The 23982-nt window shown below is 42.2% G+C and overlaps 1 protein-coding gene across 4 annotated transcripts in view; it reads left to right on the top strand.

Moving 5' to 3' along the window:
* The window catches only part of KIAA1328 (KIAA1328 ortholog), a 275054-nt gene that overhangs the window by 110744 nt on the left and 140328 nt on the right, over positions 1-23982 (top strand). For all 4 annotated transcript variants that reach the window (XR_012905002.2, XM_075932757.2, XM_089779471.1 and 1 more), the window contains exon 6: positions 16945-17072. Coding sequence is in view for 3 of the 4 variants with exons in the window: in XM_075932757.2 (XP_075788872.1) it covers positions 16945-17072 (128 nt within the window). In the remaining variant the exon portion in view is untranslated. The remainder of the gene's footprint in view (positions 1-16944; positions 17073-23982) is intronic.

Below are 23982 nucleotides of genomic sequence, written 5' to 3'. Positions count from 1 at the left end.
AGGCTTGAATTTAATGTATTAGGTGATGGGAAGGCAGGAATGACATTGCTGGAGGGGTGACATCATTAGGGAAATATAGCTGCCGGGTATCATAGCCATGAGAGATGATTCTGTACTTTTTTGCTAACTAGCAGAAATTTTTCTATTCTCAAGTGCAGTATCCTTATAATAAAAGAATTAAGAAAATTAGTTGAGCTTTATGTACACTACTCCTGTTTTGTCTTGTCTTTTAGGAAAGGCATCCTTGCTGAGTGAAACTTTGCATTATTGCTTTGTGTGAGAGCCATGTTTGACTAATATATCTATTTCTAGTCCTTCTGGTTGTGAAGATAGCCTTCACTCTGTAAATCAATGCACCACTGGCTTCTTTGGTCTATAGCCAGGAAGACTGAAATAGCACTGAAAAAGGTCTGAACATCCGCATTTATCTTTGTGAAAAGTGAATGAGGGCCTGCCTGTGTCCATTTCACCTCCGATGCTTCCACTGGAGCTCGTCCAAGATGTAGGTCTTCAATGTCATTTAAAGCCTCATAGTAAAACATGTCATGTGGTTAATCTTTAATACAGTGTAACATTTAAAAAAATAGTTTGCATCTTTTCCTGGTACATTACTATATGCATATTTAGACTAAGTATAAATAGGAATGGAACATTATTTATGGATCCGTGTTGTTTTGGCATTTCAGAGACATGGCTATTTTGCTCCTTAATAAATGCAGGCATTAAAAGAACAAGCAAACACAGAGTGCTCATTTTAAAGCTTTGCAGACTCGGGGAGAAAAATCTCCACATGTTCTGTTAAATCGGTTTGGCCTTTCCTGCTCCGCAATCCCCACACATTCTTTAGAATACTTACAATGGCATTTAATGCTTTCGTGCCTCCCCTGCTAGTACTGACTGAGAGCAGTGCTACCAGTCAGATCTGAACAGGGTTGGTACTTTCTGTTGCTACTTACTTCAGAGACAGTTGCATTGTGCAGTTGCTGCTTTAATTTTTTTTTTGATTCATCTCTTCTCTTTTTCTCTCTCACCGTATCTATGATGGAGCCAGAGCCTCAGGAGAAAAAACGAAAGGAACATACTGTGACTTCCCTGCAGTTCTCTTTGTCCATTCCACCTGGGCTCTCTTGAGCTCACCAAGGTACCGTAGCCCTGGAGCAGGATCACTTCTGAGCTTAACAAGGCAGGTTTTATGATTAAGGTATTTGACCGGGACTTTAGATACCTGGAGTCAATTCCTTCCTCTTTGTCATTAGGCAAGTCACTGTCTTTTTTGTACCCTCCTATCTATAAAATGGGATGATACTTCCCTACTTCTGGGGTGATGCAAGGCTAAAACATAGAGTAAGTTTCTGTTTGTCCAGGCCTCTCAACAGAATATGTCGAAGACGTGGACATTCTCATGATCTAATGGAAGTGGAGAGAGGCAGCCGAGGATCCCCGAGTTAATCTGTCATCTTAAATTAGGCTTCTTCTGTGCAGGCTACCACTAAAGCACAACCTTTCTCTCACATTCTCAAGTGAGAACTCCCTGTTTGCTAACCATCAGTGCTTCTTTACCCTGCACAAATGAGAAATCCTAGTTGGGATTTTGGGTTTTTATATTCCAGTCCACCATGGAAAACAGAAGCTTCTTTCTCTTGGTTCTTCTGAGGAAAGAAGCTTTCTGAATCTGTCACCCTGTCTCCCTTGGCTGACACTAACTGGAACTTGAGAATTTGATAATTCAACCCTTTTGTTTATGGCCTTTCAGCTGCCCCTTCCAGTCTCCGTGGAAGAACATGGGAATGTTGGTTTCTTGTTTACAAGAGAACAAGCTGAATCAGGCCATGTATATTCATCCAGTGTGCTGAAAGATCTTGTCATATTTTCAATTCTTTCTATTCATCTTTTATGGGTTGGCTTTAGACTAATTGGAGTCCTGGGAATGCATTCCATAGTTAAACCTTTTCAATGACTCCCATCACTAAAACGTCCCTACTCCCTAGAAACCACATACCACATTGGGGTCTCCTGGTTAGGACTTGCTGTAGTTTTTTAAGAAATTCCTTCTTGGCTTAATGGCAAGCAGCTCTAGGAGTGGTGGGATCTGACACTGCAATCATGTTCACATAGGTCAAGAATTTATAGAAAACCTGTCCAGCTTCTTTGTGCTTTTTACCTTCTTTACTGGTGTATCATGAGCTTGTAGCTCCATGCTTGGCCTGCAGTGCGGCCACCAAGAGAATCTTGTGACCAATTTGTTCATGTATGTTGAGCTAGTTTTCTCTGTGCCCTCATACTTGTCATTGAGGATCTTACTTTTCAGAAGGGATGTATTTTATTTCCACTGCCTGCAGTCATCCATGTAGTCACCAACCGAATGTTTCTTTGCTAAGATGGCCTTGTGATACTATTGTACCTGGAAAACTGGCTAATAATATCTTTCCAGCTACAACTGGAATAGAAGAATATCTTACTCCAGTGCTAGTCCATTGAGAGAACTGCAGTCAACTGTCTGAAAACCTCCCTTTCTGTTACTGGCTGTGTCTGTGTGAAGCTCCTTCAGCTCTGCTTACTTTTCCAAAGAATCTGCATATTAAAACCACCATCTGAAATAGTGGCCTCAAGACTAACACTTTCTCAGGAGAGTCTTTGTACCAGTACAGAGAAAGGTATTGTTGCCAATTTCTCTGTGCAGGAAGGCGGTTCCTTTGCCCCGCAAAGTTATGTCAAACCTTCCCTATACATACTCTTTGAAATGAGAGTCCTGGCATACCTTGTGGAAGTTCTGGGAGGTCATCCAACACATTACTGATGATATGCTGTGACAATATCTGAATACAAGTCCAATGAACATGTGTCAAAGAATTTTCTAGTCAGCATTATCTACTGGGTTGGTGTGTGTGCGCTTGTCCCTTTCTTATGCCTTTCTCGAGGCTATAAAAGGTGGAGATATTCTGCCACACCCAATTTCTTCTCTATGGTGGGTTGGAGCAATTGTCTTCAGGATTTTTTCTAGCAATTATTTAATTAGTAATTTCAAGTATTTAATTAGGTCTTGGTGATGCAAAGGCTCTTCTTCCTCTGCAGTCACTAGTAGTGCCAGCCTTAATGTCTGACCATGGCAAATCCTCAGGCTTTGAGAACTTTCTGCCCTGTGAGGCAGCCATGTCTCTCAATGATGGACACATGAGCTGTCTGTTTTGCCTCGGTGATGGATTGCTGTGAAATTTCACGTGCTTCTCACGTGCTGCTGTTCCTGAGGGTTTTCCTTCCGGAGTGGGTGATATCAGCCTGCAGGCCCTCAGAAGACAGGAGACTGTTGAAGACTGACCCATCTTCGACCTCTAGATTGGCTGAAGTGTCTCTCGGGCCAATGCTTTCCTTGTCTGGAAAGCAAAGAGGTAGATTGGGCTCTTGACTGCAAGCTCTCAAGAAGAAAGCCAAACATCACCCTCTCCACGTCCGCTTTGAGACTGCACAAGACTACCAGACTCTTGGCTAGTAAAGGTGCCTCAAAACTTAGAAAAAGTTCCCTGAGCACTAAAGTTGGTACCAGACAAGCAGAACCAGATGTGATAGAGGCCCAGGCTAGTACGTCCACCGTCCTTATAGCCTCTTTGGTGCTGAGGCAAACAGGAGCTGCCAGCTGCTGCAGTACTAGGCAGAAGCCATTGCCACTTGCACTGCTGCCCAGACGGTCATCCCCACACTGACCTGTTGCCATTTCACCACTTAAGTTATGCTCTCCTGTGCCTGTTTGAGCCACTTTCAGGAATGACACTACCCAGATCTGACAACGTTGTGGCTTCCACCCTTTGGCCAAGTTCCACCTGCAACCATGAGGCAAGGCCCGGCCCATCCCCTCCCCATGCTGCTTGCAGGACTATTCCCTCTCCTTTCTTGATTTGCCACCAGCAGTTCCTGGTTAGTTCCCAGCACACTGTAGTACTGGTCTTGCCTAAGAGGACATGACCAATTGTTGATGGCAGTGTGTGGCCTCAATCCAAGCTGGTAGCGGACTGCTGATACCAAACCTCCTGAGTTCTGGTGCCATATGATCCTGGTATGTGTTGTATGCAGGCCCCTAGAGACCTCAGTACAACCCAGGATCTGCATCTCCACTGTGCTCATGGCTCAGACCGTCCCACACCAGCAGGTGGACGTATCCCTCACTGTTCAGGTGCACACTGCTCTCATCCAGCAGGTTCCTGCTGAAGAACAGATGGTACCAGCCATTGCTTTGTCACTGCTGGATGATATCCTGGCGTCTGACCAATTAGCGCACCCCTTGGGGACTGCAAGCCTCTATAGATAGGCAGCAACCTTGGGGAAGCCCATTGAGGGGGTGCACAGCACACATGTAAGGAACTCAGAAGTATATACGTGTCTGTACCAGGACGTGTGGTGAGCCTGATCACTGAAGAGCTGCTAGAATCCACAATTGCCTGATGGCCCTGGAGCCAGTGTCACTACTGGGCACAAGAAGTTTGATTTGCACCTGGTCTCAGAATCCCTGCTGGTGATGGCAGTCAGTGAAAAAACTCACCAGGACAGCCAGAAATTTGCCCCTGAAGACAGAGAGCCCATGGGTTTTGATCTGCGAGGCTGAAAATCCTATTCCACATTGAGTCTCCAAATGAGGATCTTGAACTACCAGGCAGTCTGGGCAACACAATACCATGTCAACTGATGGACCTTTTCTTGACAAACCTCCCACGAGATTCTGCTTCTTGTAATGTGCATTGTAGAAGAGGTATCCCCTCAACAGAGGGGGTGGGGTAGTTTTTAAGGTAAGGTCCAGTTCACCTCCATTGCTCCATCCATAAAGTTGCCTTCAACTACAGCAGTATGCATTTCCCAATGAAAATACAACTGTACTGCAAGTGCTTCCTGGGATCTGTGTTGAACTGCAAATACTAGCAATATTGAATCTTGCCCTTTGTGCTTCCTACAGTGCCACCCATCTTCACCAAGTATGTAGAGCAATGTTGTTCCGCCTGGATGGAATATAATCCTTGCAGAAATTGCCCAGACTGTTTCTGGCTTTCACAGAAAGTCCGTACAGAAATAACGAACTGGATTGCCCAGTCCATCTTGATGGTCATATTACCAGCTAACAGCTGTGCAGCTGCTCAGCAGAGTAGGTACTTGCTTCATTAGGGCATAGCCCACCTCTGGTGTCTTGAGCGAGCTTCCCAATTCAGGACTGTGCAGAGCAGCAACCTGCTCATCTGTATGCACTTTTACGAAGCTCTGGGCATTAGCATAGGCACCAGGAACAATGCAAGATTTGGAAGATGTGTTGCAGTCCATATTTAGAGACTCCTCATACCCTCTCCTTGTGGGGTTATTGCTAGGGAATCCCTTCATGTGGAATGTATACAAACTAGCACTCAAAGGGTTACTTTTCTGTATGCCAACTGATGTTCTTTGAGATGTGTTGTCCATCGACATGTTCCTCAGCCTACCCGTCATCTCCACCGTGGTGAAGGAACCAGACCCGGTGGAGTGGCACCATCCTTTATGCCCTCGCAAAGCATGTGAGGAAAGTGAAGGACACATTAACTGCTCTGATAGGCACTGTTGACTAGATAATTCGGTTGCGTGCACAGTGGATGTGCAGTCTCTTAGTTTGGAATATGTATATGGGACTACACATCTCGAGGAACATCTGTGCTGTACCGGTAAATAACGTTTTTTCTAAGGCACTTGATTTGCTGATGCAACGCTGAGGTCAGCCGGAGGTAAACCTCTTCACAATGGAACAATGGAAAGTTTTGTGAGTTGTGCACTAGATTCCCAGAGGTCCGTCTAGCCCATGGATGCTTTCTAGTTAGCTCTTTTAACCAAGTTTATGCCTTCCCTTCTGACAGGATAATCTATGAAGAGTTATTTGGGTGACCCCTGGATGGCTCTCCACTAGATGCTGCACAGACTAAGCCAGCTGTCCTTGGGGACACTACAAATCCCAGCACTTCACTTCAATTTAGAACCCCTGTCACTGGATAATGTGGCTTTGGAGAGGTCAACCTTGGGGTGGGGGATGAGAGGGAATTTAGTTCATTTGTCAGACTCCATTCACTTTCAGCATATAGGCAGCAGATTTTTTTTTCTTCCCTTAGAAGAGACTCTTTCCAGCACTCTGCTTTCTGCAGGAGTTTTATTGTGCAACGAGTTCTCTTTGGGGCACTCACACAATGCAATAAACAAAGCCCCTGTAACTATCTGGGCCCCACTGTGCTAGATACTGTACTAATGCGTCATACGTCAATTTTTGCCTTAAAGAGCTTATAGTCCAAATGGTAGTGTTTGGAGCTAAGTAGCTCGTATTTGCCACGTGATCCCTCCGAGTACTTTTTTTTTCTAGTGTAGGGGGATTGTAAGTCCCTTCATTTCATACTAGAGGTGAATGTGTAGTGGGGGAAGAGGAAATGCCTTTCCCTATTGAAGACTAGTGGCTGTATTTGAGGTATGCCAGTTTGGAGTCCCTTCCATTTAGCATTTGCAGGTGAACATTTCTGGCTAGGACTTCTGCTTTGTATTTAGCACTCAAAGGTGTTTGTGCACGAGTGAGATCTGTTTCTGGACTCTACGAGAGAGAGTATTTCTGGACTTTCTGTTTAAGTGATTAAGCATGATCCTTTGTTCTATTTCTTTAATTTAATCTTGTTAGTAATCTGGAATCACAAGGGAACAGAAAACACCATGATCTCTTCAGATTTTGGGAGTGATGTTTCTGCCTGTCTATGCTTTCTCGATCTAGAACTTGAAAACCGGAAATAAGGAGAGCTAAATCCCAGTGAAGGAAAACAAGGTTGCCTTTTTAGTTCTTAGCTCTGAAGAGAGCTGCATAGTTTCTCTAAACAAAGACTGCATTCTGAGCAATAGGGTTCATATTAGTGCATAGTGCTTGCTTGGAGAGAGACAAGCACTAGTAAAAGCAGCAGAACACGCCCTGTTTCATGCAATACTGTTTGAGAGCTTGGCTTTGTAAATGATGTAGCAATGTGCATGTATTAATGAGGGGTATAATAGGTTTCAGTGAAACCGGGAGATAAGATGTGTTAATCTTGTATATTAAGTAGTCCTACAACAATGAACCTTATAATGAGACTGTTATTAAATCTTTTCTTCATTGGCTTCAGTTCAGTGTAACCAGCGCTTTTCAATTCGGTGCATTTAAGGCCAGTTTCTAGAAGAAAGCACTAACTTTCTGAGGCCGTTGTCATTGGGAAATACTCATCTAAGTTACAAAGATGCAGCTGACACACGTGACAGGAAAGTCACTCTCCAGAGTCCTCTGGCACACAGGATTTTTGTTTAAAAAATTTAAAATCGGTAACAATACTTGTACAGAATTTGTTGATTTGACCTCAGCTGCCTTTCAGAAGAGAGTGCCTTGCATTTCCCTCATCAACAGTGTTGCTAACAGATTGTGTTCTAACAAGGTTAGAAAAGCTGTCAAAATAGCAATAGTGCTAAAAGGAAAAACAAAATTAGCCAGAATGATCTATGATTCTGTATAGTTACAATGAGAACAGCATGCAGGCTGTTGTTTCACCAATGTGAACAGTACCACAAGAAGGGCATGATTTCCTGGTGTATAGAGCTTTTCTTTCTCTTCATCTTTGTCCAGCCACAAGCCTTAATGCTTTTCATCCCAGGATCACATGATATAGGGTGGCTCAGGAGCCCATTTTACAAATGGGGAATATGACACTCAAACTACTTGCCACTGTGTAAAGTGCATCCTGGTAAGAAGTGACGCTTGCTTCACCTGATGTAGGCAATGCAGGCTGAAGAAGGCAACCGAGCCAGGGGACAATAAACAAAAGATTTATCCTGGTTACTGAGGACTCAGCTGCAGCAAGGAATTGAACCAGAAACCTTTGTAGCTGAGTGTAATAGAGATGCCCACTTGGCTTAAGGAGAATCTGATTTCTCTCAATATTATTCTTATTTGAGGTCCAGAAGAGAAGTTTTCAGCCAGAGGCATCTCATATATACAATCTGTGAAGAGTGATGATTGCTTCTCATGAGGAAGCAACAAGACTTAGAGCGCTATCTATTCCCTACGAACCAAATTAGCTTTGTTATAAAATGAGCTGATGTTTTGTGATCTTACATTCCCCTTCTCTGCAAAGCAGCCGCCCTTTTCATTTAATATGCATACTTTTTAAATCAGATGGCGGTCCTGTAGCTAAATGCCTTGCTTGAGTAAGTTCAGTTTTTACAGCCCTGGTGCCTTTCTCATGTCCACGTAGTTCCATGCCACCCCGGCCTCCCCTGCAAACAGCTGCCTCCCAGTTCACACTTTTATCCTGTTAAATATCTCCCATTAGTGTACAAGATGCGCATCTCTCTTCTGTATCTGATACCTCATTGCCCCCATAGTCTAAAACCACCTTTTCTTTCCTCAGACTCCTTAAAGGAACTCTGTTGTCAAATTAGAAAAGAGAAACACAGCTCTTTGAGTGTCGAGTAGTATTGGTATGACTAATAGCTTTAACGTAAACAGTAACTGTTGCTACTATAAAAGGTTTTTTAATTCTCACAGAGGTCTCCAAATAAACACCGAGCATTTCTAGAGATAAGTAATTTATGTAATGCCATCAAAGAATGTGAATAAAGGGGACTAATTTTAGGAAGAACGGTGTTGGTAGGATTGCACAGCTGACTTGCACATTCCAAAATGAATTGTTAGACCCTTCTGTCACACAAAACTAACCTTCAGGTTTGAAAGATGCTCTCTCTTTTAAATTTAGGAGGAATGTTGTGACTCTTGTAGTTAGCCTATTGTAATCCCTAGGAATGGCCACTAGGGGGAGCGTTAGGTTTATTTTTCTTCTCTTTTGAGCTGACCAGTGCTTTTGTCATCTTTGCAGATGCACATATGGTAGAGTATTATCATTTTATGGTTACAATTATGAGCAATTTGATAGAAAATGACAGCTAAATTATGCAGTGTTCCTTTTATTTGTTTTAATTTTGCACTCTAAATATGTAAAAGGAAAAACAGCTTTTTTTTTTTGGGTGGCGGGAGGTGTGGTACTCTCTTCGGCTTTGCAGTCTTCCAACATAGCACAGGTTGAGTTTACTTTTTTACTGCACCCGATTAAATGTGTGCGGCCCATCACAGATGCTGTGACTATTTCTAGGGAGAAATCATGTATTACTGAATCCTCAAGGCTCCCTGTCAGAGGATCATACATCTAACAATTATGCTGGACAAACGCACAAGTAATACAGTCCTTGACCATTTCCAAGAGAAACTGCATCTAGTCAACTCAGATAATGGCTGCACCACGCGAGGAAATGCCAAAGGAAATTTGTATATTCCGAAGATCAATATGGAATTTGGCAAAGCTTCCTTAATGTGCCAGGTGTGATCTCATCTCGTCTCATCTCTCTCTCTTCTGGCCCTTGTCTTGAGCATTCAATTTTAAAACCAAGAATAAAAACACTATTGCTGCGTATATTGGAATTAAGCAATTTTTAAAATAAAGAATAATGTTTTGTATTGTGTGTGTTCTGTTTATTCAGTTCTTATACTGTACATCTGGGCACCTTTTACTTGTGCATTTAGCAATGTAACTGGTATCTGTTGTGCGATTTATTCTTTCTCTGTTCCTCTCTCCAGGGGGAAATTGTGTGAGCAGTTTTAAATTTTTTTTGTTGGTTTTAATTTTGATTTGTGCTTACTGTATGTGCTTTGGAGTATTTTTTGCATTTTGCATGGAATCAAAAGTGGCAAGGGTTGAGGTGACATTTGCACAAATTGATCAATGCTCAACGGGCATATAATAGTTTGTGGGTATTTGGGCTTTACTAGGGATATGACAGTTTAACCATGTAAACGGTTAACCGATGAGCCTAGGTTTAATGTTCACGGTTACATGCAGGCTCCCGCCCTGCTCCTGAGGAGCCGGCTGCCACCCCATGCTGCTACCCCATGCTGCTGCTTCTGCATCAGAGGCAGCAGCACAGGGCAGGAAGCTAACTGCCACCTCATACTGCAGACGCGGCTAACTGTGTAACCACTGAGTTTTTCAGCAGCTACACATTTACCCAGTTATTTGCTTTTTAACATTCCTATTCTTTACCCACTTTCAGGCAGGAATCCATGGAAGGCAATCTGTCTAGCTTGATTGGCACACCCTGCGATAAGCTTTAAGACATAAAGGCCCAATTCTGAAATCCTTACTTGAGCAGTCTGAGATGTCCTATAGTATATTGTGTTATCTCAGTGTTTTCACGTTTATTTTAAATGTGTACTCAGGAGAGGCATCACCTAAGCAGAATAGAGTGGTTGGTAGCTGAGAATACTAGCTCATGGACATCTGTCACTGTAGCTCCTGTAGTTTTCATCTTGTTTATAGAAATAAACCATATTGGTACTCTGACCAGTAAAGGAAGTACAATATTTGTCATTGCTTTTAAAATCAATTTTAACAATTACTGTGCAGGTGGTGCGGGTGGAGATGGAAAGAAAACTGCATGTTTAAGATATTCTGCACTTACTGATGCCAGATGGGAACAGAAGATATTTGAATCTGATACATTACATATGCGGTCTGAAAGCTCAAAAGGACTACCCTACCCTAATCCCTAACTTTGTTCTGAATACTGGAGCTCTTGCTTTATTTAGGTAGATAACCATTACTTAACTAATTTGTATGCGCCTTATGCAGTCTTGGCTCCCTTCAAAGTGTAATCAAGTCATGAACTAATTATGATACCATATTCCCAAAGAATGTAAATTTAATTTTCCTTCAAACAGAATGGGAATGTATTAGCAGTTCCTTTATATGAGAGGTATATCATTCAATAACAACATGATGATGCTTCAAACAGGAGTGAAGTTCTTAACTTTTGTGGGCATTGCAACCTTTTTCCTTATGTGCCTTCCTCATTTACTCTTGCATCTGAGCTTAATTTTCTAGCTACTAGCATAAAAATATGAAAGTGTGAATGAACACATGACTCTTGGGCTTCACATTTGAGAGCACAGCACTATATTATTATATATACCTTTCTCCTTCTTTGTGTTTTCAAATACTTGTTTCCTGAAGATCTCAAGTGCCAGAAAAGTTTTGATTTGAACTAAGTACTCTTGCATGGGCATTCAGGACTGCCCCCGAATCTTTTTAAGATATTGACAAATGGATGTGTGAAAATTTCCCTAGCAACTTCTTAACTTGATTGTACCAGACAGTCCAAATAAGCTCAGTTATATAAGAACCAGTGAAGTGAAGTTGTTCATAAAACATTTTATTAACTTCAGCCTTCACGGCATCGTCAGAGTTTAGGTAATAAAGCTATGTGGAAGCTACCAGGCTGCATGTTTTCACAGAACAATAATTCACATAGGTTCAAGCCACATATTTTGTGGTGTGACTTTGAAGGCCCAAGAAGCATATGTTGTGGCCAGACTTTGCTTTGTGGCAGCGCATTCGTATTGTTTCTATTGTTCTGAGGTAAGCGGAACTGAGCATGTAAATACAGAGGCGCAGGGGAGGATATGTGTGTGTACAGGATATATATTTCAGATACAATTTGTATAATAAACAGAATCATTAAAAAGCAGTGTGATCTTCCAATTAAATTTAGGGCTTAGCTACACTGTGCTGCATTATGGACTAAGAGGTGGGAGGTAGAGGGCACCCCAATTTTCACTCTTACTGCTGGTGTGAATGAAAAGATGTATCTAGTTTCTGTTAACATAGTCCTGTTTGAGGGAAGAATATCTTAACAGCAACTAGGTAGTTTTAGTTCATGCCAGCAGTAACTATAGGGGACAGTTAGAGTGAAATATTTCGATGCCTTCTCAAATTCACTCTCCCATAGTCTGCACTGTGGCGCTGTTTAGACACAACCTTACTCTGGCTTAGAATCTTAGAATACTTTGATGTAGATTTTAACGTCCTTGCAACATGCTTGTTTATAAAAATAAACTGCTAGTTGTGTGTGTGGGGGACTTCTCATGTGCGAGTAGATGAAATCCTGTCACATTGGTTCTTGGTTTGTTCTTGATTAGGAAGAAAGGAGAGCCTCCAGGTGGCGATGAGAGTGGCATCAGTTTAATTTCTTTTCCTAAGGAACAGTGTCATGTTTCTTCTATGGATAGACAACGTTTTTGTACTTCAGAAAGGGAAAGTAAACCCTTTTATCACTAGATTGAAAAATGTGTCAATATATGAAAAATGTTATGCTCGGACGATTTAATTAAAGACAAAATTAATTTTTAATAAAAGCAAAATTCAAGACCCACTTCAGATCCAGTTCTCTTTTAATGGAATTTACTGGGAGCTTAGGTGAACAGCTGATGATGGGCCCTTAGTCTTCCTGCAGACTGTTCATGAACCCCTGCTTACATTGGGTATTGTGATTTTTTTGCTATCATAATAAGCATTAAAATTGTAAACATCACTGATGCCTTACACAACTTTTCTGTGGTGTTGTTGAGAGATTGTAAGCTGATTTTAAGTGGTAGACCAAATATAATGTCCAGAGCTGGGTTTGACTGACCTGGTGACAAAATTTTCTTCTTTTGAGGTTTCTGAATCAGTCTTAGTCTTTTCTAAAACTTGAATATTCAAAGGCATTGGTGCAAGAGGAGGTCCTATGTTAGAGCTGGTGTAGTGTGCCAGACAGAAGTTCTTTCTTTGTCACAGAACAGCTACAGGAGCCTAGTGGCAGTGAAAAAGTCCTAACAGGTCTGTACCTACACTAATCTTCTTCCTCTTTGATGTGGTGGGAATACCCCTATGAGTGCAGGGAGTTCACTCTCTCAGTCCTTTTCCTTTGTGCCGGGTCTGCCATCAAGAGCGACAATTAGTCCAGATTTACCTGGATATCTGTCATAAAAGGGCCATAGAGCCAAATGTGAGTGATGTTGCAACCCCATGCACCAAGTCTCAATGCCACTCACTGAAATTTGGTGCCTCAATAACCAGATCTTGGTGGCTCCATGTAAAGTTAAACTAGTGGTTCAGCTGTGCATAGTACGTGAAAAATTTCAGGAGGAGTGCTTGGAACGATCCCCAGATTTTAAATGAAAAACAAAGCAAATGTTAGTAAATCTAGGTTGGGTAGTGGTGAGGCACTGGAATGGGTTATCTAGAGAGGGGGTGGAAACTCCATCCTTAGAGGTTTTTAAGTCCCGGCTTGACACAGCCCTGGCCAGGATGATTTAGTTGGGGTTGATCCTATTTTGATCAGATGGTTGGACTAGATGGCCTCCTGAGATCTCTTCCAAGCCTAACTTTTTGTGATTTATGTTAAATTGAATGGGAAAAGGTGCAGGAGTGGGGACACTGTGATGTTGGGATATTACAGTGTGCACAGTGAACATGACAAAACGTCAAGCAAATGTTAACGTGCCTACTGTGCCAAATGGGGCAAGCTGGCGCAGTGGGTGGTAACTATGGTCCTGCCCCAATCCCAGCTGTCAGCAAGCAGCTGAAAGACTTTGCTGGGGGGGAGCATGTGACAAGGATCACCATACTGCTCAGTTCACTCTCCACCCCTTCTGCTCCTGGAAGTATGTTATAATGCACACTCCCTTCTCCAAGTCATCCCTCTGTCAATAAGGTCTTTGCTTTGAACAGCCGTAAGTGAACTGATCTGTGACTTAGGATTCATTTAGTGAAACAATTATCAGATACAAAGGCTAGCCTGTTAAAACCTGAACCTTTGCATTTCCTGACTGTCTGATTCCCTTGATACTATACAGTCTGAATGCTGCATTAGCAAACTTTTTTGGACGTAACAAACAACAGTAATTCGAGTGTTAATTTTTTGCACCACAAATGAGAATATAGTTCAGTGAAATTATAAGCAGCTCTAATCAGATAATTAATATCGTGTTAATCCAGTATTTGGATTCTTGAACTCTTAAGGAGATGTGATTTTTTTTGTTTGAGCCTTTAGCTATGTTTCAATTCTAGGATTTGTAGTCCGATAGATTTATTTTTTTCCCCTCCATGAAATTGGTGAGTTTCTTCAAAGCAGACTGTGAAAGTACTTTATCAGCCTCGGTGTCTATGTAGGTACTTATAGCTTCCTCATCAACAATGTGTCTGTGCACCTCCAATTGAACAGTGTAGGTCCTATTCACATGTGTATCGTGTAGAATCTTGTTAATTCCTACAAAGTAAGATGCTCTCTCCCCACTTTTAGAAAAGATTTAATAGACTAGAAGAGTAATATCTCATATTAAAGCTTTCTGCTTAGAAAATTATATTGCAGTAAATGAACTGGCTTAGCAGGAAACATTATAGATAAAACTAAGCTACATTTGTCTAAATGAATGAACAGAGAACACCGTGATGTACCTTTTTTGTTTGCTTGCTCGTTAATTCACAATGAATGTTCCTAGTATTGTGTGAATGAACAAGGTTTTATCTTCTAATGTGGGGGTTCATAACCACTGCCACAATATGAATGGTATTTAAGAAAGGAAGATGTCTCAGGGACTTCTCTCCTCCCACTCATGTGCATGCAAACGATCACCTCTCCCATTAGTGAACACACAATATGCTTTTGACAATGCCAGTCATGTTTTTAGTGCTCTTTGAATGAAATTTAGCCGCCAGAAGCAAGAGGAGGCATCGTCATGTGCACAGCAAATGCATCAAGGGTGCCAGTGGCCATGGAGCACAGTTTGGGACCCTCTGCTCTAACACATCTCCAGGGTATTAATTTCATTGATTGTGACTTGCATACTGTGCAATGTTCATGTTTGACCCACAGAGCTGTGTGTATTGCACTGGCCAAAACAAGGATAGATATGCCCTCCTGTGTGTGTACCCCAAAGCCAGTAGACACACTTGCTACTCACCCACGTCGACAGGGAACAGCAATAGAGGGGTAACGTCCCATTGTCTGAGGGGGAGGGCTGTTGGAAGCAGAGTGAATTAAGAGGGACATAAAAAATTGATAAAGATAGGACTGTCTGTTTTTATATTCTGCCACATAACATGGGTTTAAATGAATTTGCCTATAATTTGTCTTCAAATACTGACATTTAACTCTTAGGCCGTATAAATGTACTGGCTTTTTCTACAGTAAAATTCATGCCCTGCGTCCAGGCTAATATGTTCACCTACTATAAACATTACTGCCTATGGTTACAGCCCGAATAAAAAATTCCTTTTATATACATCATAGCTGGCATAGACTCCTGAGACCACCACAAATCACGTCAGCCTTTTGGTGCTCCCTGACAAAATGCACAGAAATGTAAAACCACTCAGGCTTCAGATAGATTGACTTGAAAAAGCAATTAGCTTGTTTAGACCATTGTTTGTACCCTCCTTTATTTCAAGATGCTGAGCAAAGGTGTTTTCGGAGCTCTCCTTATTACTTTAGCATTAGCTCTTAATAACCTCCCTTCTGCTCCCTCCTCAGACAGCTTTGCTCATCCCATTTTTGGCTCCCGTTTTTAAAAGAATCGTAATGGGGAATAACAAAGCGATGAGTTATTTATGCAGCCATGATTGGCAAAAATGATTGCAACATGAATTTGCCCAGAAGCGATGATTAGATCATAAAAATGTTAAGGAAATCTGTAACTCCAACACCATTTTATATATTTGAAGAAGTTTTTGTTCCCTACCTTAATTGCGATGACTTGTTATTAAAGTATTTATTCAGAGTAATCTCTTTGGACATTGAGCCCTTATCCCATCTGCATGCATAATTGAAATCAGGGCCGGGTGAAATGAGGGAGGAGAACAAATGGTTTACCATACTAAATGAGCAAGGGAGGGAATTACACAATGACAGGTGAAGAGCATATTTTCTCCTTTTGGAATTTCAGTGCTGCAAGCAAGGCATGGCACTATTTCTAATATCCTTGTAAATGCCACAGATATTTCTAATATCCTTGCTGTTTCTCCAGATAACAGTCCAAAAATCATTGCTGGTCTCTGAAAGTCCTGTAGTCCTGCAACTTTGTCTATGTGTATGATCCATCCGTAGTTCAAATTGGGTGTCTGGGCACCAAATCCAGAGCTGTACTTGCAAAGTGGAATATTTATTGGCTGGCTACTGATAATTAAAGCATTGGTGCTGTCTTCTGTAGTTAAATAGGACCACATATGCAAAGTAGGGATGTTAAAATGCATTTAATTCAGTAAACGTGTAACCACTGAAAACTTCAGTAGTTTCACGTGGAGAGGGGCAGGCAGCTCTCCAGGAGCAGGTGCATGCAAGGATTCAGCTTTTAAGCCGGCTCCCCACGACCACTGTCTCCTACCCACCCCTCCCCTCAGGCTGCAGTCTCTGTTACAGAGGCAGTGGTATGGGGTAGGAAGGGCCAGTGTGCACCTGGAGCCATGCATACTGGGAGCCTGCATGTATCCATGAAGCTTAACAGATGAGCCCAGGCTCATCGGTTAACCATGTACACGGTTACACTTTCACAATTCTAATGCAATGGGTGCTGTAACTGTACGAAAATAAATTAGGGATGTTAAGTGGCAAGCATATCATTAAGCATGAGGCTTACTGGTATGCCTACCAGTTAACCGGACCTTGCCATTTAACCTGGGCCAGGTGGGGCAGGCTAGAGCAGCCCCAGTTGTGGTGGGCCTGGTGGCAGGACCCTGTGGCCGTAGTGGAGCCAGGCTGTTGGCTGGGCGGCAGGACCTAGATTAAAATGGTTGGCTGGTTAATTGTTTTAACATCCCTAAATGAACTCTCATTAACATGTTTGTAAATTTGGTGAAGGTCCTTCCTCTCCATCTTAAAGATGGAGGGATAAGATTGCACTTTGTCTTTTCGTTTCCCTTTGGGCATGTCCATAGTAACCAGGCATCTCCACCCTCCCATCCCTCCTCCTCGCCTCTCCCTCACTCTACACACATGGTGTGTCATTTTCTGAGCAGAATAAATTGGAGTTTGATTTTAACTTTTCAATAAGGAATTTTTTTTCTCCTTAACTTGCTATCTCACCTCTGCAGCAGCAGTACAGAGAATGCCAGGAACTTCTGAGCCTGTATCAGAAGTATCTATCTGAACAGCAAGAAAAGCTAACGGCCTCTCTCTCGGAGCGTGGTGCTGTCAAGCTGAAGGAGCCGCAGGTAAGCTTTTTCCCCTCACTATTTCTTTAATGACTGTATTGCTGATCCCACTGAAGCACACTTTCACTTACTGCCAGCTCTGTAACTGTAATGTGTTGTCTTACGGTATATAAATGTTCTTGCACTATTCTGTGATTGGCTTTTCCATGGCCCTTTCCCTAATAAATGGACGAGAGGTAAGAAATTATTACTTAAAGCAGCCATTGGATCAGTACATCAGGTCAACTTCATTGATTCTATTGTAATGCAGAGGGAGCTGTGAGGAAGCCCTTTCTTTGAAGCCTTAGGAAAAAGGTAAGGGTACTGTTGCCTTATTTGAGCTATTTGCTCAAGATTTTTTTTTTTTTTTTTAAAGAAATAGCCTTTCAAATTTCCAACATGATTTTCAGCAAGTGAAAAGATGGAAGCAGATGAGCTTGTGTGATCAGAACATTCCCAGTCTATCAGGAGTCCATCTGATTTTAAACCTTCTTAAAACTACTGCTATTTTGCACATAAAGTTAAGAGACAATAACTGGTTGAGATGCTGTATGTTCTACATAAGTGGTTAAGTGGTCTACGGCTCCAGTGTGCTGAAATCAGAAAGGAGCTAAAGACTTGCGGTTAGTGATTTGCTGATAGTTACTCGATTTATGTACCTGCTGATTGCTGATCCTTTTGCCAGGATGAAGATAATGGTGCTGGCCAATGTTATTCTTATCTCCTTTTTAAAACACTCCTCTGCAGATCTCCATTCTCGGTGTCTCACATAAGCCTATAGCTTCTAATACATTTTAGGTCTTGAGCCTTGAAGCATCTGCTAGGGGCTTCTATTATCCTAACTGTTATGTGCTGGTAATGAGCTCAGCACTGCAGGAAACCTAGAAGGTGGCATGCTGTCTGCTTTGTGGAGCTTACGTTTTAACAAAACTGCGCAGACACAGCCAGCTATTGAGGAAGTCTGTCCTGGGGAGTGGCATTTGGCTTTCCTTTTTAATAAGTGTGTAACAGTACTTTGTATCTAGAAAGAGGAACTGACTTCTCTCTTCAGCTTCCCATTGTACACACCATCCTGCTGGTGAGGTTTGGGTTCTATAAATGTCAGTAGATAGTTTTGTGTTCTGCCGCATTGAAAATCTTGTATGTCTTTGTCCAGTGTGGAGTTGCTAAGTTTAGCCGATCTTGCCTGAGAACTTCTGGTCCTGCTATTCCCTCGCATACCTGCACTTCACGGGGGAATGTGAATAAGCTAAGCTGAAGCACTCTCAGTAGTACAACGCAGACCACCCTGGTAGTGCCAGCTGTGGTTGCGGTGAGGCCACTATTCATGAGGAAGCAATTTATGTTTGAAACTTTTTTGCCTGGAACCAGCTTTCATCTCTTGCTCCTGTGTAGTACCCAATATCAGGTCACGCACCATAGCTTCTATGCCAGGGGTGGTGATCCTGAGGCCTGGGAGCCAGATGTGGCCCCTGGCTTGCCTGGATCCAGCCCCTGAGGCTCATGGTCCCCTCCCCACCATTCCGAAGCCTGCGCTGACATTCCAGCCTGCTACTGTGGGGCTGGAGCACCCAAAATCTTCCAGGCTGAGCCCCCTATGGCTCTGGTGTGTGAGGGGAATATGAGGAATGTCTTTCTGCTTCTCAGCCAGGGCTATGTCAGAGACTGACTTTTCTGTGGGTCAGCGGCCCCAAACCAAAAAAAGTTCCCCACTCCTGATCTATGCTAAAACGTAAAGGCAGACACAAGAAAGTATCTGGATGGTGGATGCTTCTGCACGCACCAGAGCAGCATCTAGAGCTCATTGCCATTTGATGAAGAGTTTGGCGCCAATGACCATCATGGAGTCCTGACTGGGACTAAGTCTGTCCCCAGTGTCTGACGTGTGGGGCATCGAGACCTTTCACCTTGCCCGTCCTATTTATCCATCTTTTATCCTATGATAATGGCCGCAACTATTTTCTCTGTTTAAGATGAGGCCCCTTCATTGCTGGCTGCTTTCTAACTTCAGCCTCGCTGACACCTTTTGGTCCAACATCCTGGTATTCATGGGTCAATACTTGTGAACGTCAAGGTATTGATCTCTTCTGTGAACTCCTACTGTTTATGGTCCAGCCATGCATGTGTCTCCAGCTGTCTACACTGTTCATGCCCAGACACCAAATCTACAAGTATGAATATACAGAGGTGATCCTCAAAGAACAGCTCCATATAACTGACTTTCTCTCTTCTGTTGTGCAAAGTCACATGAGAGGGTTCCCAGTTACATCCTAAAGAAATGCCTCTTAATATGATCTATTTAGAACTCTCTTGTCTCTGTTCTTCTCTTCCCTTTTAACGATAATTTTTTAAAATTTGACTTGTGTTTTCGTGCCACACCCATCAGTGCAGCCTCTTCTGCTGTTCTCTTTTCTCCTCTTCTTTCCTTATTTTTACATGAATAAATACTGCTAAGGCTTTGCCTATGCTCAGCACACTTGGACTGTTAGTGCAATGTTAACTTTTATTATCCAAAAGCTGGTTTTAGTATTAGGAATGGGGGGTAGCAAAAGAGAATGAAACATGCTGTAGTGCTACCAAACTTTTGCATGCTGTTGAGAGAAGAAATGGATTGCTGTGTAGCAACCAAATGACTGTAGGAGCTACAATACTATTTCATCCATGACTGAAATGCAGCCCTGAGTCTCATCCACATTGAATTAATGCTGCTGCTTTGTGGTACATTTAGTTGGCCTGCATCTTGTCCTGTGTTTGTGACCTCAGGATTGCTGTTCATAATCTTAGCTTACTAGTAGGGCCCTTAAACAGACGCCAACCCTCAAAATGAAAAGAAATATCTTGGCAGTGATAGACTGAAATTGTTGGGTAAATGATTTAAAACAGAATTTGCGTGGAGTCAGTCAGAATCTGGAACATGAAGCTTTTTTGTGTGTGTGATAAAGTTAATTCCATTTGAAAAGAGACTTAAGGTGACATGAATTGAATTATTCAAACTGACCTCCTTAGCATTAACTTTAGGTTAATATCACATGATGCCTCTGGTTTCATTAGAGGAGTTTTAAGTACATAACTTTTTATAATAAATTCAATACATAGGAGCTGAACTGAAATTGGTTTACCTTCCACCACCCCATAAAAAGAAGCATTAATTGTAAAGTGAATATTAAAGTGGTCAGTAAAGTAGAGTCAGCCGGATGCAAAGAGATAGCTTTTGTGTAAAGGCGGTGAAGAGCTCTACTGAACAATATGTGTCTGCCCTGATATTAATAGAATATATCATCCATATTAAAAGAGAGTTAAATCCCCATCAAAAACGATTTTGGTCATCTTTCTGCTGCTCCTGACTGTTCACTTTTTGCCATTTCAAGAAGCTTTGCACGGAGATGCAAAGAAATTGCAGTTGTTCTAGGTAATCAGGTCTGACCTAATTATACAGGTCCTGCTTCACTGCCATCTCAAACAGTGGAAAGAATCCAATTTCCTTTGGCAAGTATGTGGCTGATGAAATTGTGGAAATGTTCCGCATCTTAGAGTAGGACTTGACTCTCAAGAGCTGGACTGAAGGCTGACTTCTTGATCTTCTCCTACTGAAGGGAGGATAATATCTTTAGCCATGGCTTTGCCTGCTCCATATTAATCTTTTTATATTCAAGTATAGCTGGCCACTTTTATTTCTTATTTGTATAAGATTATCAGTACATCTGTTGATTCTCTTGGCTCAAGAAAGTTTCTGTTCAACAGATTTCCTGTTTTCCGTGAAGCAGCAGCTAGTTAAGCAGCAACTAGGAAAACCTGACAGAGTGAATTCCGAATCCCTAGGAATTCTTTGGTCACATCTACTTCTCTTTGTTCTTGTGTATTAGGTGTTAGTTTATCTATTCTTTAGCACCCAGAGATCCCAGTCAAGAGTAGGTTGGTATTTAATAGAATGCTGTACAGTCACACGTGAAGATCTAGTCTCTGGCCTGAGTAGTATATCATCTAACAAGATTAGCATTCATTTCTGAATTTTTATTAAAAAAAAAAATCACCAATTCATCGTAAATGTTACTGATACGATGTTGGGTTTAGTTTCAAAATGAAACCTAAAGAATTAAAGAAGGGACCACAGATCCTGCTTTCTTTGCATCTCTATGGCTAAAACTCTGGTCTACATCTTTGTTGTTTTCTGCCTTAACAAAAGCGGTTACCTTTCAGATTTCAGGGTCATTTTCCTGAAAAAGCAAAGGGGAGGTGTCATTCTGCACAAACCAAGCTCTGGGTGGTTGTGGGTTGTGGGTTTTTTCCTTTTTACAGGTCACCTTTAAAAGCATTGTTTAGCTTGATTAAAGAAAAAATATGCAAAGGGTTTTGAATGCTTGGAGGCAAACCTGCATGATAGAATTTATTTTGCTGTTTACTTAGCTGTACCGGAACAATGGATGAGCTCATCTGAAAGACAAAATGTGGGTTGGGACAATAAATACAGAACTACTGTAATCTGAAGTGGACCCAAAGATATCAGATAATTTTGGAAGGGAAGTAGCCTGGAAGAGACACAGGTTTATATTTGTTAGGAGGAGCAATGAGTTTGGTGACATGTAGGTAACTTAGATTTTTCTTTAACTTACATTTTGGGCTAGCTTGAAGGTGCTGTTTGTAGTATCTATAGAGATGTATATTATCTAACAATCCTTTTTTATTACTTTTTCCTCTTTGTTCCACACATTGCCAATAAATGCTGCTTTATTTAAAGTGAGTTGAGCTTCGGCTCTTATAGCTGGGGAAATTACTGACTAGTTTTCTCAAAGGGAACAGAACTGAAGGCTGAAATAAAGTAGATAAAGGTGAATGTGTCCTCCTCTGAGTCAGTGAAGGGTATGAAGAAGGTTGCAGTCTACTTCTGGAGCAGAGCCACAGAAAGGCGAGAGGGACGTGTCAGATCCAGGAAGGCCAAGCAAACTAAAATTCAAAAACTGATCAGAAGAAGGTGCATCAGGAAACACCGAGTTCTTCAAACTCATCCCTACTGCTCATTTAAAGCATTGGGCACAGTTTGAATCTGCCACAATCTTTCGTTGACTCTGGGCAAGTCCCTGGCCGATCCTGTGCTTCACTTCCCCATCTGTAAAACAGAAGTAAAATAGCCTTTTTCCCATCCCTCTCTCTCTTTGCTACTGAGTATTTGTAGGTCAGAGGTGAACTTTTACTGTATATTTGCTAGGGATGTTAAATTTTAGATTAACTGCGTAATTAAATAGTTGGTGCAATTTTCATCGCTAATTGATTAGTTGCTATACTTCAAAGGCAAAAGCGCTGCGGGGAGCACAGGGCTAGAGGGGGACTCAAGCCAGTCCCCCACTGGCCCTGTGCTCCCTGCAGCATTTCAAAGCAGCAGCACTGCATGGAGCCTGGGGTCAGCAGGGCAATCCTCTTCCACCCACTCCCGCTGACCCCAGGCTCTACATGGCGCTGCTGCTTTGACACGCTGCATGCAGCCCCCAGCTAGCCCCAGGATGCACGTGGCATTTCAAAGCGGCAGTGCTGCGTGGAGCCCAGGGTCTGGCCCTAGGCTCCACGTGGTGCTGCTACTTTGAAGCACCCCCTGCACTTTCTGATAGAGGCAATGGGGGAGGGGGAGGGGAGAAGCGACTAGTTCACTAGAGTGTTAACTGTCCGATAAGCATTTGCTTATCAGATAGTCGACTAGTCATTCGCATCCCTACTCTCTTAACCGGGACTCTTTGGTTCAGCATATCCTGCTAGACCACAGATGTTCCTAGACCAGCGAAGCCCAGAGGCTGGGTGGCAAGAGGTCCTGGCTGGGGCAGGCTGCCTGGCTGGGGTTGGTAGCAGGGGGGTCAGCAGCCAGGACTGGGGGAAGAAGGGGTGGCAGCCGCTGGGGCCAGGAGCAGAGCTGGGCAGGGAGGCCAGAACTGATCTGTCAAACTCTTTTGATCAAACTCCTTCATTTAGGACCGGTCACATCTCAAGGGTTCCAGACCAGGGAGGTCCAACCTGCACCATCATGCTTAGAAGCCCTAGTCAAAGGCCAGGCCTCCATTATACTAGATGCTTTAAAAAGGCAGCCACAGCCCCGAAGCGCTTACATTATATGCTTGCTAAAGCACTTTAAGATCTTTTGAGGTGCAGTTTATTATAAAAATATTAGATGTTGATACAGAATATCACTTAGTGATTTATATTTCTTACCTTAGTTTGTGCCTCTATTTGCAGTTGCTTCCTAAAAGCCTATCGTTAATAGGTTTCTGACATCTTCCATCATTGCTGTCTCATTAGCGTTGTATTTCCATGGCTTTAATAACTCAGTGAAGACTGAAATGATAATTCTTAAAGAATTGACTGAACAAGTTAGGCACTGATTTGTTTGGCATTCGAAAGCATGACAAACATCTTTGACATTAACAGAGTAAATTAAGGTAAGAAATATAAATCAACAGTATGGTTATCCTTCTCCACTAGCCACTTACAAATAGCTTTCTGGCACAATTTGGAAATTAGTTAATTCTCAAGCTGTATAGTGCCAGAAACATACCTAATCTAGATTTCTCTTCTGCAAACATGATTTTTTCTCCTCCTGCCAATGTTAAAGTACATGCCATATTTAGCAGTTTCAGGAACAAAACCACAAAAGCACAGTTAGTGTGACCATCATCTTACTACCCTGAATATTTGTGAGAAAGTGGCTATGTTCCCGTTTCAGTTCCTTGTTAATTGCACACTTGAGTATGGGATCTGAAATGTCAGTCCTTGTATTTTCAAACCTGTGGAAACTTGAATAAAGCTTACACATAAGAGCAATCAACTCTGATAGCAGTAGGCTAAATATCAGTTTCTGAAAATAAATTTTATATGAATCTATTCTCCAGACAATTTGACTTTTAAATGTTTAAAAATGTGACATCTTTATATAAGTGAATACAGATTGAGG

The sequence above is a fragment of the Pelodiscus sinensis genome, chromosome 6 (assembly GCF_052426305.1).
Source record: "Pelodiscus sinensis isolate ZL-2025 chromosome 6, ASM5242630v1, whole genome shotgun sequence".
Lineage (NCBI taxonomy): Eukaryota > Metazoa > Chordata > Testudines > Trionychidae > Pelodiscus > Pelodiscus sinensis.
The sequence above is the reverse complement of the archived record's forward strand: the minus strand, read 5'-3'. Positions and strand labels throughout refer to the sequence as shown.